The sequence below is a fragment of the Mesoplodon bidens genome, assembly GCF_964165515.1.
Source record: "Mesoplodon bidens genome assembly, chromosome: 4".
NCBI lineage: Eukaryota > Metazoa > Chordata > Mammalia > Artiodactyla > Ziphiidae > Mesoplodon > Mesoplodon bidens.
The window spans coordinates 61,818,610-61,834,863 of NC_138160.1; the positions used below are offsets into that span (position 1 = coordinate 61,818,610).

General features: G+C 39.4%; 2 protein-coding genes across 2 annotated transcripts in view; one reads left to right on the top strand and one right to left on the bottom strand.

Moving 5' to 3' along the window:
• Positions 1 to 16,254, top strand: part of IQGAP2 (IQ motif containing GTPase activating protein 2) — a 293,435-nt gene that overhangs the window by 201,679 nt on the left and 75,502 nt on the right. Inside the window, exon 13 of the mRNA XM_081233018.1 lies at positions 3,824 to 3,987. Coding sequence (XP_081089144.1) covers positions 3,824 to 3,987 — 164 coding nt within the window. The remainder of the gene's footprint in view (positions 1 to 3,823; positions 3,988 to 16,254) is intronic.
• On the bottom strand, positions 6,530 to 14,273 carry F2RL2 (coagulation factor II thrombin receptor like 2). The gene is made up of 2 exons (XM_081233019.1): positions 14,079 to 14,273; positions 6,530 to 9,599 (listed from the first exon to the last, which is right to left on the bottom strand). The coding sequence occupies exons 1-2, from the start codon at positions 14,149 to 14,151 to the stop codon at positions 8,527 to 8,529; spliced, it is 1,146 nt and encodes a 381-aa protein (XP_081089145.1). The 5' UTR covers positions 14,152 to 14,273; the 3' UTR covers positions 6,530 to 8,526.

Genomic DNA, 16,254 nt, shown 5'->3' on the forward strand with positions numbered 1-16,254 from the left:
TTTCTATGGAGCCGACCTACACTTGACAGCCACATGTGGCGATTTTAACTAATTAAAATTAAATACAATGTAAAATGAAGTTCTTCAGTCATACTAGCCACATTTTTTTAACATCTTTATTGGAGTATAATTGCTTTACAATAGTGTGTTCGTTTCTGCTGTATAACAAAGTGAATCAGCTATACATATACATATATCCCCATATCTCCTCCCTCTTGTGTCTCCCTCCCACCCTCCCTATCCCACCCCTCTAGGTGGTCACAAAGCACCCAGGTGATCTCCCTGTGCTCTGCAGCTGCTTCCCACTAGCTATCTATTTTACATTTGGTAGTGTATATATGTCCATGCCACTCTCTCACTTAATCCCAGCTTACCCTTCCCCCTCCCCGTGTCCTCAAGTCCATTCTCTACATCTACATCTTTATTCCTGTCCTGCCCCTAGGTTCTTCAGAACCATTTTTTTTTTAGATTCCATATATATGTGTTAGCATACGGTATTTGTTTTTCTCTTTCTGACTTCCTTCACTCTGTGTGACAGACTCTAGGTCCATCCACCTCGCTACAAATAACTCAATTTCATTTCTTTTTATGGCTGAGTAATATTCCATTGTATATATGTGCCACATCTTCTTTATCCATTCATCTGTCAATGGACACTTAGGTTGCTTCCATGTCCTGGCTATTGTAAATAGTGCTGCAGTGAACATGGTGGTACATGACTCTTTTTGAATTATGGTTTTCTCAAGGTATATGCCCAGTAGTGGGATTGCTAGGTCATATGGTAGTTCTATTTTTAGTTTTTTAAGGAACCTCCATACTGTTCTCCATAGTGGCTCATACTAGCCACATTTTAAATGCTCATTAGCTGCATGTGGCTACTGGCTACCATATTGGATGGCCCAGAACATTTTCATCATCACAGAACATTCCACTGGACAACACTGGACTATACTGACCTTGAAAGTCACTCTGCTAAAACTATAGGGAATTGTTTGGTTTTGAACTGTCTCTTTGGTGTTCTTTAAAGAGTGGTGAAGTAGAGTAAACCAAATAATAGTGTATATCCAAATCTCTTTGCACTTCCGTTTTCTTTTCTGTACATCTCTACATTAACTTCTTCCAGCTCTGCCATGCTATGGTTCCATCATGCAGTACTTTGGCATTATTATGTAAGTGAGGGTTACACTAGAAATGAGCATCTCTGCTGCTACTTGTATGTCAGATTATCTCCCCTTTTTATAACAGCTTTATTGAGATATAATTCATATACCATAAAAGTCACTTTTATTGTGTTTTTATGGTAGTTTTTTATGTATTTAAAAAATTGTGCAACCATCACTAGTATCTAAATTCAGAACATCTTCATCACCCCAAAAAGAAACTTTATACCCGTTAGCAGTTACTCCCTTTCCCCCCTCCCCCCAGCCCCTGGCAACCACTCATCTACTTTTTTTCTATGGATTTTCCGATTCTGGATATTTCATATAAATAGAGTCATGTAATATGGGGCCTTTTGTGTCTGGCTTCTTTCTCTTAGCATAATGTTTTCAAGGTTCATCCATGTTGTATCATGTATCATTATACTTCATATTCCTTTCTAGGTCAAGTAATATTCCATTCTAGGGATATACATTTTGTTTATCCAGTCATCAGTTGATGGATATTTGGGTAGTTTCTACTTTTTAGCTATTATAAATATTGCTTCTATAAAGATTCAAGTATAAGCTTTTGTGTGACTATATGGTTTCAGTTCTCTTGAGTATATACCTAGGAGTGGAACTGCTGGATCACATGGCAGTGTATGTTTAATATGTTAAAGAACTGCCTATTTACCAAGGTGACTACCATTTTCCATTCCCACCAACAACGTATGAGAGTTCCAATTTCACCCCATCTTCACAACACTTGTTATTGTCTTTTTTAATATAGCCATCCTAGTGGTTATGAAGTGGTATTTCGTTGTGATTTGGATTTGCATTTTCCTAATAACTGGTGATACTGAGCACCTTTTCATGTGCTTATTAGCCATTTGTATATCTTCTTTAAAGAAATACCTGATCAAGTCCTTTACCTGTTTTAATTTTTTTTTCTCTTTCTGTTGAGTTGTTAAGAGTTCCTTATATAGTTATTATGCTTGTATGTCAGGTATATAAGGTTTTTTTAATCAGATACAGGACTTGGAAGTATTTCCTCCCATTCTATAGATCATCTTCACTTTTTTTGAGGGTGTCCTTGGAAACATAAAAGGTTTAATTTTTATTTATTTTTGGCTGCATTGGGTCTTTGTTGCTGCATGAGGGCTTTTCTCTAGTTGCAGCGAGCGGGGGCTACTCTTCGTTGTGGTGCCCGGGCTTATGGCTGTGGCTTCTCTTGTTGTGGAGCATGTGCTCTAGGCTCACGGGCTTCAGTAGTTGTGTCACGCGCGCTCAGTAGTTGTAGCTCGCGGGCTCTAGAGCACAGGCTCAGTAGTTGTGGTGCACAGGCTTAGTTGCTTCGTGGCATGTGGGATCTTCCTGGACCAGGGCTCGAACCCATGTTCCCTGCACTGTCAGACGGATTCTTAACCACTGCACCACCAGAGAAGCCCAAAAGGTTTAATTTTTTTTTTGAAGTGTAGTTGATTTACTGTATACGTTACAGATGTTTAATACAATGATTCACAATTTTTAAAGGTTATATTCTGTTTTTAGTTACTTTATGAGATTGGCTATATTGCCTATGTTGTACAATATATCCTTATAGCTTATTTTATACATAATAGTTTGTACCTCTTAAAGGTTTAATTTTTACAACATCCCATGTATTCGTTTCTTTTTTTAATTTATGTTTTTAGTGGTCACAGGTAAAAAGTATTGCCTAACACAAGACCACAAAGGTTTACTCTTAAATTTCTTCTAAAAGATTAAAAAGTTATATTTTAAGCTTTTATGTGTAGGTTTATGATCCATATTGAGTTACTTTTTATGTATGATGTGATGTAGGGAGTCCAACTTTATTCTTATGCAGTGGACATTCAGTTGTCTGTGCCATTTGTTATAAAGACTGTTATTTACCTGTTGCATTGTCTTGGCACCCTTGGTTAAAAATCAATTGACTATATGTGTAAAGGTTTATTTCTGAACTCTAAATTCTATTCCATTAATCTTTAAGTCTGTCTTTATGTCAGTACCATGCAGTATTAACTGTAGCTTTGTAGTAAATTTGAAACTGGGAAGAGTCCTCCAACTCTTTTTTTTTTTTTCCAACATTGCATTGGTTATTTATTGATCCCTTGCATTTCCATGTGAATTTTAGAATCAGCTGGTCAATTTCTGTTTAAAAAAAAAAAGGCAGCTGGAATTTTGATAGGGGTTACACTGACTCTGTAGATCAATTTGAGGAGTACTGCCATCTTATTAATACTAAGTCTTTTGATCCATGAACATGGGATGATTTTTCCCTTTATTTAGGTCTTTTTTTCCAATGGTGTTTCATAATTTTCAGTGTCTGTGTCTCATCCTTGTTTTATTAAATTTATTCCTAAGTGTTTATTCTTTTTGTAATTTTAATGTATTTGTAATTGGAGTCTATTACAGAATTTTTCCTTAACTTCATTTTCAGATTGCACATTGCAAGTATAGAAAGATACAATTCACTTCTGTACATTGACCTACTATGTAAGCCTTAGCTGTACTTGTTTATTAGCTCTTGCAGTTTGTGTGTGTGTGTGTGTGTGTGTGGTTTCTTCAGACCCCGTTTCTAACTCAATCTTTGCTATAGGTGATTTGAGAAAACTTATAATGTACTATGACTTAAAAGGAAACTTTTTTCCTTCATTTTCTAGGAGTTGTAGCTGTGGGGTACATCAATGAAGCCATTGATGAAAGGGATCCTTTGAAAACCTTAGATAGTCTGCTGTTACCCACCGCTAGGATTAAGGATGTGGACCCAGACTCTGCCCAGCACTACCAGGATGTTTTATACCAGGCTAAAACACAGAAATTCGTGGTAAGTCTTAGTAGGTGTGTTTCTTTTAAATTTACAGACCAGGTTGGGGACAGAGGGGCAAGAGGGAGGATTTTTTTTACCCATTTTTCCTAAAGCTCATAATTTGCTTATCTATGTATGGATCAGATTACAAGTTAATAGGGCTGTTATTTTCCTGGTGTCAAACATGAGGGGGAAACTAGCTCCAGAGCTGCTGACTGCTTCTACTCTTTCACTAAAAATGCACTTGTGGGTGAGTTCTTGTTCACAGTCCAAGTTATTGGATATTTACTGAGCACACACTGTATTCATGGTGCAGTATATGGCATCTGGTAGGGGAAAGGGGGATCCGAGGCACACATGATACCATTTTGAATATTCTGTCCTTATCCTCAAGATGCTTAGAAAGTTACTAAGACAGTGGGCATTCTCATATAGAATAGTTAAATAGCAGTAGAGGTGGGTATGTGGCCAAATGTCAAAACGAGGAATGCCCAGAGTGATTCAGAGTTGGTTGGGATTTCTGTGAACTGGAGCCCTAAGGTAGGTTGGTGTGGAGATAGAACAGGAGCTGCTCCTGAAGGGTAAGGAAGAGTTGGTTTGGTGAGTGGGAAGCAGGATGATGCAGGCAGGTAATGGCAGGGCTAGATGGGTACCAGCTTGGTTTGTTCTAGGCACAGGAAGAAACTGACCTGGCCAGGTCCCACTGAAGAGCAGAGGGCTTTATCTGGCGGCAGAGCTTGTACTGTTGTTGTGAGACATCCCACAGATACTAGCCACTATTGGAAGAACTGAGTGGAGAGGAAGACCTGTCACCTGATGCTACCTGGGACGTAACCACCTGTGGCGTGAATGCCAGGCCAGTGACTGGGAGAATGAGACTCAAACCTGACCTCATGTCTCCAAACCCCTGGGGAGGAGAGTGGACCCTGTCAGCAAGGAGGACTGGGCCGCCCCCTGCTGTTTCCACTGATGTAGCTGTGGCTGTAGCACGTGACACAGCATTGAAAGCTAAAGGTATTAGCTTTGGAGACAGGCACCGTTCAAACCTCAGCTTTGCCACAAATTAGGTAGAGATTTTAGTCAAGTCACCAAAAGTCTCTGTGCTTCAGTTTTCGCATGTGTAAAATGAGAATAATAGTACCTACCTTATAGGATTACGGTGAGGCTTAAATGATTATGTAATATAATAAATGAGTAATATATATTTATATTTTTACATATTAACATATAATTACATTGATTATAGCGTGTGTATGTATAAGTGTAGAGCATTTGACATGGAGCATGTCACCCCCAAAAAGTGCTGAAATAATGTAGCTAGTATTTTTTGTGGGCACTTCTGGCTGCCACACAGGTCAGTGGGTGGTGAGTGATGTCTTTGTCACAAGGTCTTTACTCGACACAGGTTTACTTTACTCTGTTCACTAGTTGAGATCTTCTGGGTGCAGGATAGAGACAGACCTGGGTTTCTCTCTGCGAAGAGCCACATGGGTGTTTGTCGTTAAGGTGAAACTAACTCCACAAACCTTTTATAGGCAAGCAGTGGAGGTCCCCTCCTGAGCATCCCAATCTAAGGGCTCTAGGTCAAGATGGAATTCCACAGCACCTCTCCAGGGCACTCAGAAGCCTTGCTGGTGTCCATGCTGTGCCTCCTCTCTATTGGGCATCCTTCCTAAGTGTGAAAGAAGTTTTTTAATAGTGTAATTAGAACAGGGAATATGAGCGTAGGGATCTGAGTTAGAGCTCAGGCATTAAACCACTTTGGGCCTATAAAATTAGCATGAACTACATTGACAATAATTAAGGGATTAAAAACATTGCAGTAAGCAATGAGTCTGGTTTGGTTAAGTTGCCGATTTTAAACACACTTCTCTTTCTCTACCCATTCATTTTGAAACTTTGTTTTCTCAGCCCATTCTCTTTCCCTGGAAAAAAAATCTGATTCTGTTATTTGGTGGGGTCTCTGTTTGCTTTTTAACCTCTGCTGTTGTGATACCTAGAAATTTTCAGTTGTTTTTATGGGGCTGTTTCTGTGCTTTGCTTTCCAAAGGTCTAGCCTTGGAAAATAATAGAAGAAAATTACATTATTGGTTTTGTCAATATAGAGTAAAGCTTGTGCCAAAGTATACAGCCATTAAAAGTCACGATGGATAACATCTTAATAGAATGCTCAGTTTTATCAAAGATTGAGGACAGTGGTGTAAGTTGGTGAGAATTCTTGGTCCTCGTTAACAGTATTTCAAGTATAACCTTGTGTAGGCACCAAATTCCTTCCATCTCTTGAGAGGAAAGGCTGAGTAGTGGGCATGTTGGCATACACTTAACAGAGAACACACTTTCTGGGTGTATTCACTAGAGGCAGTGAATTGTCAGCAATTTTTAGTTTTTTTATTTTTTCATTTTTTTAACATCTTTTTTGGGGTATAATTGCTTTACAATAGTGTGTTAGTTTCTGTTGTATAACAAAGTGAATCAGCCATACATATACATACATCCCCATATCTCCTCCCTCTTGCGTCTCCCTCCCACCCTCCCTATCCCACCCCTCTAGGTGGTTACAAAGCACCGAGCTGATCTCACTGTGCTATGTGGCTGCTTCCCACTAGCTATCTATTTTACACTTGGTAGTGTATATATGTCCGTGCCACTCTCTCACTTCGTCCCAGCTTACCTTTCCCCATCCCCGTGTTCTCAAGTCCATTCTCTACATTTGAACTATTTTTAAATTGAAGGCTTTGCTTTAGAATTTTAGAAGGTATATGAATTATACACCCCCAAGGTTCTCTTTTCCTGCATGCATATTTACTGCATAAAAATTAAGTGTGCTTTTAACAAGTGAATAGTGTTGTATTTTTTCTTTAGGTAAAACTGTCTTACAGTTTATGACTTTGTTTGCAGAAACCAGTTTCTTCCATTGAAGTTTTGGGCATCTTGAAACTTACTTGAATAGTTTTTCTTGCTTTGCTTTAGTGTTTATTTTTACTCTTCACATAACCACACAGATACTGTAAATGGCCTTCATGTGCATTTTTGCATTTTTTTAATCTGAGTCCAATGAAATAGGAAACTCTGCACACTCAAAAATAGGCATTTAAAATGTTTTTTTATTGTTTTGATGGGCACTACAAAGTATATGGTCAATGCACATTCCTACAGACTTGAAAATTCATCTCACAATCCTTCATGCCCTTAACCACTGATATTCCACCTTCTGTCTAATCTCTAAACTAAGGGAAATATAGTCATTTCCCTACAGGAATGTACTGGGCATTTATAACAAAATATCATTTCCCCATTAAAAACTAGGTATAAGGACAAAAATAATGGAGTCATTTTTTTTTAATTTATAAATGACCTCATGAATATATCCTTAGCTTTCTCTCTCTTTTTTTAAAATATAGCCAACCAAAAATAATGTGCCATGTCATACAGAATACCTTGTCTTCTCAGTATGAATTTAATTGGCTTTCATGCTGTTTAGATGCTTTGGGATTTTATTCTTTCATTCATTCAGCCACATGATGTGCAAAGCATGGAGCCTGGCTCCACAGACCCTGGGAAGACTTGGGCCTGGCATTGCTACAAGAAGCTTAAGGAAGAGGACAAGCCCCTTCTCTACTACACATGGTGCTTAATAAGTGCTTATGGAATTAATATTTGTATATAAATGAGCCCTATATAAATGCCATAATAAACATACAAAAAAATGCTTTGAAGGTTCAGGTGAGAAAAATGAACTCTGGCTAGAGAGTCAGGGAAGAATGGTCCTTTGAGGACTTTGAGGGATGGAAAGAATTAAGGCAAACATATTAGAAATAGCTTTCCGGTTAGTGGCAGGGGCCAAATAAGGAGAAGTCTAGATCACAGCAAAGCAAGAAGCTCGTCAGGTGCCTATATCACATGCCAGGTTTTTGGGGAAATAAAGTTAGTGTTAGCCTGAATGCTAAGCTAAAGATTTATAATTCCAAAGCAGTGAACGGTCAATGGAAGTTTCTGAACTGGGGGCTTTGAGTGATGTATTCAAACTGGTATTTGAGGAAGATTAATCTGGCAGTGGCCTGAGAAGTGGAGGATAGGCTGGCAGTGACGAATGGTTAGAAAGCAAAGGTGGGGCTAGGATAACGGACCCTACTGAGAGACATTACACACATAGAATCAGCTGATGAGACAGCCACCAGCATGAGAGCTGAAGGAGGCAGAAGAATTACAAATGACCCCAGACACTAAAACTGAGATCTTAGCTCCCCCCATGCTGCACCCTCGCCCCCCGTTCCATCCTTCTCCTCCAGATCATCTAGAATAGAAACCTCTTAGAAGTAGGGAAGATGGAGATTTAAAGAACTTGAAGTACCAGTCAGGCAGGTAGAGAGATCTTTTCTCCTGAATTTTCATTCTTAAAATACTGATAGGGTTTTTTTAAGTTACTGTTTATATAATGTTTTATTTTGAAACACCATTTCTTAGGGGCTCACAAATGGAGCTAGAGAATAGAGGTCCTTGCAATATACATATGTTATCCCAAGAGTGTATGTTTTCACACATAACTTTCCTTGTTCTCTAAGATGATTTCACCATTGTAAGGTAAGCCGTGGAGTGATTCTTGACTTTTGACATGAGAAAATAAAGGAATGGATCTAGGCAACTATTCAAGCTACCAAGGCACAAAGCTATGAGATAGGTGAAGTATAAGCCATCGGCATTGTTGTAGTAGTAGTTTGCGTGGTGAATAATGAGTAAGATGTTGCTTGGAGCAAAGCAAATGGTAAACACCACAAGAATGAGGAGACTCGCCTTAACATACCACAACCACCTACGATCTTTTGCATTAAGCGTCCAAATGATGGCTGTGTAGCAGTAGATAATGACCAAAAATGGAATTAAGAATCCAAAGAATGCCAAGGAGATGAAGTAGTAGAGTTGGAAGGGAGATGAGGACTCGCATGTGTTGTGGACATCATGGCAGGTGGTGATGTCCTGCTGGACAAGATAGTACTCCTGCTTCAGAATGAAAAATGGCAGCATATATAAGAAAACCGTTGTCCACACCAATCCACACGTTAGCAAGGCATAGGTGCGTTTGGGCAGCCCCCGGTAAGTGAAAGGATGGACAATGGCCAGGTAGCGGTTGATACTGATGCAGGTGAGGAGCAGAATGGAACAGTACATGTTGCCATAGAAGACGACTGTGGTGGCCCGGCACATGACCTCTCCAAATACCCAGTTGTTCCCATTGAGATGGTATGCTATTCTAAAGGGCAGTGTAACACAAAGAAGAAAGTCTGCAATGGCCAGGTTGGCGTAGAAGACGTTCATACGGATGGATCTGGTCCTGAAGAAGAGCATCCACAGGGTCACCACGTTGGCTGGCACACCTACTACAAACACCAGGATGTAGATGGCAGGTATCAGTCTGGTACTTAAAGAGCTGCTCAGGTACCTCATGGTAGCATTATTCACATGGAGATTTGGAACACTTTCTTCAGGGCACTTAATTTTTACAGTTGTGGTGGTTCCTGTCCAGCCTTCTATGGCAGAAAGGGGGAACTCTTCAAAAGAATTCGGGGGAGCTCCACGGAAGGTCTTAATAGGTAAGGTTGGCTTTGCCAAGTTGTCTGCATCACATTCCATGCCTGTAATTGAAAAGAAGTATTAACATGATTTGTTGCTGAGTCATATCTATGGTTCAGGAGACAATAAAACTAGATGTCTTATGCTACATAATTTCTGTAATGATAGAATTTAGGGTCATTTTTATTTTAAAAAATCATTATAGATCAGGTAATCAACAGGAATGCATTTAATGTATATCATATGCCCCAGCAGCATGCTAACCCATGCAGGAACCCAAACTAGATGACAACTCCTTGTATGTAAGGAGTTTGTAATATTGATACTATAAGAGGAAACAAAAATAGCACATCAGACCATTATAGGCTAACATCATATTGATTATAAACTGTATAGACTGTATAGATTATAAACTTTTCAGGCGAGAGTTAATAGATTTAGATGTTGGAGCAAAATGTCAAGGAAAAGATGAACATGAGCAAAGATGAGCAAGGTTCATAAAGAGGTGGAATTTAATAGAAGAATAAAATTCTGGTGGGTGATGAATGGGCAAAGACATTGTGTAGGCTGACATGGGGTCTGGAAATATCAGATGAGTTGATTCAACAAATGTTTATTGCATATTTATATGCCAGTGATACCCAGTTTTAAATCAACGCCATCCCTGTCTTCAATTCTCAGACTAATGGAGAAGATGCACAAAAACACATTCTTATGCAAGTAAGGTGCACCTGACAGATGAAGTTGAAAGAGTAGGTTACAGCCAAATCTCTGAAGGGCCCGTAAACTGTACTAAGAAATCATGTGCCCATTCACAGATGCTGGAGTTGTACACAGACAAAATGATGAACAGAGGAATGGCCTTTGAGGTAGGCAGCATGATGGCTCCCCAAAGTTTCCATCTGCTAATGCCTAGAACCTGTAAATATGTTACCTTCTATGGCAAAAGGGCCTTTTGCAGATGTGCTTCAGGGTCTTGAGATGGAGTGAGTATCCTGGATTGGTCAGTGGGCCAAATGTAATCATAAGACTCCTTATAAGAGGAGGAGGAAAAGGGTCAAAGTTGGAGATACTGGAAAATGCTATGCTGCCGGCTTTGAAGGTCGAAGAAGGAGCCACGAGCCAAAGAATGCACATGCTTCTAGAGGCTGACCAGAGCAAGAAAACAGATTCTCCCCATGAAACTCATTGCTGACACCTCGATTTTAGGACCTGTGACCTTCAGAAATACAAAAAATCTGTGTTTTAAGCCACTAAGGTAGTGGCAATTTGTTACAGCAACAATAGGAAACTAATATAATCATGATTTGATTTGTGTTTAAGATGACTTTGATGACAGCGTAGAGAATAGACTAAAAAGGTAAGAAATTAGAGACAAGGGGGTCTGATTTGGAGGCTACTGTAGTCATTTTAAACTCAAGTTGGTGGGTTACAGAGCTAGAGCAATGGCATTGGAGAGGTAAAGATGAACACGTGAGACTCTAACAGAGGCTCAGAGGGACTTGGCTCTGACTGGCTCTGGAAACGGTGCAGGAGAAGCAGGAAGCAAAAGTGACTGGGAGGTTTGTACTCTGGATGTCTTGGAGGAGAGGCGGTTGGAGCATGGGATGGGGCAGGGGGACTGAGGGTGCAACACAGGGAGAAGCTAAGATCATAGTTTTGAGTATTCCTGAGTTTGAATTGCTGGTGCAATATTAGAATGTAAAATGTCCCATGACAGGTTAGAAGACTTAAATGTGGAGTCCAAAATCTCAGGAGCCCAAATGAGAGTTATGGGTTTTTTAGTCTGCGTGGAGACCATACTTTGATTTAGTGCTTGAATGCCCTAGGGAGAGATGTGAAAAGAAAGAACCCAAAGGCAGACTTGAGGGGAAATGCCAGATTTTAAGGGGAAAGGAGACAAAGGAAGAAAAATCAGAAGGGGAAATTGATAAAATGATTCCAGAAGTTGGAAATGAGAAAAGAGAAAAAGAGGATAGAAACAAATTACATACTATAAATATTTGGCTCTTACTGGCATGTTGATACTAATAATCGTAATTCATGAAAGAGCAATTTCAAAGACAAAATAAACCTTAACACTCAAACCTGCTTTTCACTGGGTAATTTTCCATAAGTTAATCCTTGACATGTAGAGAAAGTAGATTCTCTCACATTTCTATTGTTACCTTAAGATGAGCTTTTATGCTGAATATAAACCTACTACTTACATCGATTTAAAATGCCATTGCTCTGCCAGTTACCTCTTTTCACGCGAGCTCTGAATTCCTACATGTTGAATCCTTGAGGTTAGTATTTAGTAACCTGGCTGTCGTTCAAAGCCAGTTTCTCTTCCTGCTTTAATCTCTACCAGTTCACCCCCGGGTGAAATTGAAACCTCCCTCAGAACCTGGAGATTGCACAAACTGAATCTGGGATGTAACGCAGAGGGAGAGTGTTGCTGAACAAGCAAGGATGAGGAGGTGTTCAGGTGTCCTTAAGGGAAGAAAGATTAGAGAAAAGGAAAGAAAACGGGGAAGTGGCATTCTTCTGTGCCAGTGTGTAGTTGTGGACTTAGAAGGCATGTTGTGTGACACTTGAGCACAGCCACTCAAATCCTGCTGCTTACTTTGGTATTTTGGAAAATTCTTGCATCTGACATCACCCAAAGAGAAGCACCTTTCCAGACAGGCACAAAGCTGAAAAATGTGGGCTGAAAAACATGCTATACGAGTTATGTCCCTTCAAGATCTGAGAAGAGAGCTGTTGAAACCATAGTGTTTGTCACTTTTCAGAAAATTCCAGTGTTTGAGCAAGACATCATACCTGAAAACATGCTAAACAGTGACTCTGTGAACAAGCCTTGATTCCATTTCCATGAGAATTCTGGCTCTTTTATTCCTTAGGGCCTAGTTTTCCTTAAGAAATAGTACTTGTTAAATTACATATATATTTTGTAATTTATTTGAGTTTTTTATACAGGTTTATATGGCATGATGTTTCTGAAATGTTTTTCAACCTGAGAAAAGGCCTTGGAGAGGGACTGATGCCCAAAGGGAACAGACTTCAGCCACTAAATAACGGGGTTTTCCTTCACATTTCTCCCCAACCCCTACTGACGAAAGCAAATTCACTGCCTTTCACTTTGTCACCTTTTCTTAAAAATAATTTTTTAAACTGAAGTATAGTTAATTTACAGTGTTGTGTTAGTTTCAAGTGTACAGCAAAGTGATTGTTTTATATACATAAAATAGATATTTTATATATATTCTCTTTCAGATTCTTGTCCATTATAGGTTGTTATAAGATACTGAGTATAGTTCCCCATGCTCTACAGTAGGTCCTTGTTGTTTACCTATATTATATATAGGAGTGTGTATATGTTAATCCCAAACTCCAAATGTATCTCCCCCACTACCCCGCTATCCCATTACTTTGTCACCTTTTTTTTTTTTTTTTTTTTTTTTTGCGGTAGGCGGGCCTCTCACTGTTGTGGCCTCTCCCCTTGCAGAGCACAGGCTCCGGACGCGCAGGCTCAGCAGCCATGGCTCACGGGCCTAGCCGCTCTGCGGCATGTGGGATCCTCCCAGACCGGGGCACGAACCCGTGTCCCCTGCATCGGCAGGCGGACTCTCAACCACTGCGCCACCAGGGAAGCCCACTTTGTCACCTTTTAAATTCCCCCCTTTTCACGTCCACCAAACCCCACCAGCACCTTGAAGGAACCACCTCCCCAAACCTCTTTTCATTTGCTCTTCAGCTTCATTTTGGTTCATCCACTCACAGAAAGAGCACCCACTCATCTGTAAATCTCAAACGAGCTACTGCTCTCTGCTGGTTCTCTCAGCGCTGTCCTTCAGCCACCTCAGTGATTCCAACAATCAGTGTAAGCAGCATTCCTTTATAGAGCCTTGGTTTTTTAAAATTTTTATCCCACCCTCCCCCCCCATTGTCATTTCTTCCCTTCAGCTTTCCTGTTCCTAAAACGTTGGCTGGGGTAGGACCCCAACAGTAAGGGGGTTGTGGATACCCCTATCCCAAATTGATTACTTTTAGAGCAAGCAGGAGGTTACAGGCTAACATTGTATTGAGTGAAACAGGAAACACATATTTCTTTTGGGAAACACAAATTCCTTAGCATAACTGATTACTGAAAGCAGACCGCTCCATCTATCAGGGAGTATTCTTGTTTCCCGCATTTGTGGCTCACCAGGAGGTATAAACATAGGATTTTTTAAATCTCTTTAAAAAATGTTATCTTTTCCAAATCAGAGGAAATTCTTAGAAAATCAAAAACTTTTAAAGAAAACTGATTCTTGACTTCATTGTAGAGATCTAACATCTTGACTATGCCACAAAATTTTAAATATCAGCAGAGAACACTTAGTCTTTGACAAGTTTGGAATAGTGAACAGACTACATCTCTTCAAGTCCATAATTCCACCTTTTAATAACTAAGATTTGGGGGTGCAATTTGAGTGAAATGTAAAAGAGATTAGATTCAGTTGACTCTTGGGACACAAACCAGCATTCCCACTCTACCCCATAAGAAAAGAGCTTACCACTTTGACAGGAAGCAGGTGACAGAAGCAGTGCTCCAACAGCTACAAAGATGACAGCTTTCATCTTGATCATCTGAGCCCCGTTTCTCAAATGTTTAATTAGGGAGTATGGTTTCACTTCGGGTGTTGGCACCCGTTGGAAACCTGGTTCTCTCTGTAGAAGCGTGTTCTCTTGTGCTCTGCAGACAGGAAGCCTGCCAGGGTCCTCTGCAGGGAAAGGGTGTAACAGCACTCATGTTTCAGTGTGCATGACTCAGCCTGAGCCTCTGAGCACGTTACGTTATCCCCAGAGAAAGTCACTGAATTCCTCCCTCTCCCTCCTAGTCCATTCTGGAGAGAAGCTGTAATTCCCACCCAGTGAATTTATATGCATTGAATGAATGCCCTTAAGAACAGTCCTTGACAGAAGTAAGCTGGAAACAGATGCTGAGCAGCAGTTAGATTTGAATCTGTCCCATATCTCATTTTTACCCAGTTTAAAAATGAAGTTCTAGAGTGTCATTTCTACTTAGTGATTGAGCTGTCAGAAATTATCCTTTCCTTTATCCTTCCAGCTATTTTAGATCTTAATTCTTAAACTCATGACATAATGGTAAGCTAAATGAATCATGGAAAGCAAACTTTTTTTAGGAAGTTAACATTGTTTTAAGCTCTTGATTACTTTGAAAATTCTCCTTCAGTGTCACATTAGTCTGAATTTGTCATCAGTGCTTGGCCAAAACTTGGTTTCATTGTGTTTTGTTTTGCCACAGCTAAACATATTCTAAGCCATTCAATAATTCTATAGGGTCAGATAACTAGGGACCCCCGTCCAAAAATACTGTTTGATTAAACTAAAATCGTAGTACAACATTAAAGCACAGAGGACTCCCTTTATCCCATGGGTATTGGTGAGCAGCTTTACAGTAAGCTTTTTTTCTTAACTGTGGTAAAATGTACATAACATAAAATTTATCATCGTAACACTTATGAAGTGTTCAACTTAGTAATGTTAAACACATTCACATAGTTGTTTAACATATAAGCTTTTATGTGTAGTTATGTTCTGCAGGATATAATTTAATATGTAGCAAAAAAAACTGCATTATAACAAATTTTCCTATAATTAACAAAACTTAAATGCTAAGCCAGACAACCCAATAGCCTGTTGACTATAAAAATGCAGCAAGAATCAGAAAATGCAAATTTCACAAGACTTAAGGTTAAGGAATAAGGTGGGAGAAAATGGATCTGTGTAAACTTTTCACATCTTGGTTGAATGTTATCACACCAAGAATTTTACAATCAAAACTCAGTGTTTAATACTTCAACCAAATAATATATGGTAGCACAAACTGAGATAGAATGCTATTTTATTGCAGAAATAATAACGAAAAACCACAAAATATTGAAGAGAAGTTACTTTTTTATTTAAAATTTTCTAGGAATCATCTAAATTCAGGAATTTATTACTTGATTTTCAGATGGCCTACTTTCTGTTGACTTAAACAGTCTGTAACCCACATGTTGAACCTGGATGTTTAGCTGGAGATAGAGTCACGGCCATCCTGTAAATATCCTATTTCCAGTCTTCTAGTGAGCAGTTGAAAGGGAGACCTTACACTTGTAGGATTCAATTTTTACTCTTGGTTTTACATTTAATTCTAGCAACCTTTACGTCTGTGGGTCATGATTTAAACTGTTGACTTAAATTCTTTTGATTTGCCAAGTCTCTCTTGGGTTTAGCTTACAAAACTGATACTTTCAGCTTTGAAGTGGGATTGTAACTTCCTTCGCATCTGGGTATAATTTTGTACGGTACATCTTCAACACTGATAAGTTATGAAGGAATTTGGTAAATACCCTTCAAAAAAAACCTGAGAAAAACAGAAATGAACTTGTGTGGAGCTTAGTTTTTAGGCTATACCTTGGGGAGTGGTTGGGTTCTCTTTGGCTCAGAAGCAGAGAAAAAAAAAATACTTTCTATTCCTGTCTCTTCATTCCTCTTCTAGTTTTCAACTTCCCATCTTACTTCTTGTTTGAACCTTCCACATCCATTCTCCCCAAAAGTGGAAACTCTTATTAGCTGATGGTTCCCATGTGGCAGATCTAGCTAAAAGTGATTGTGGAAGCAGGAACCAAGCCTTCCTCAATGGTCTTCATTAGTCTGGAGGTTACAGGATGAAATAGCAGATAT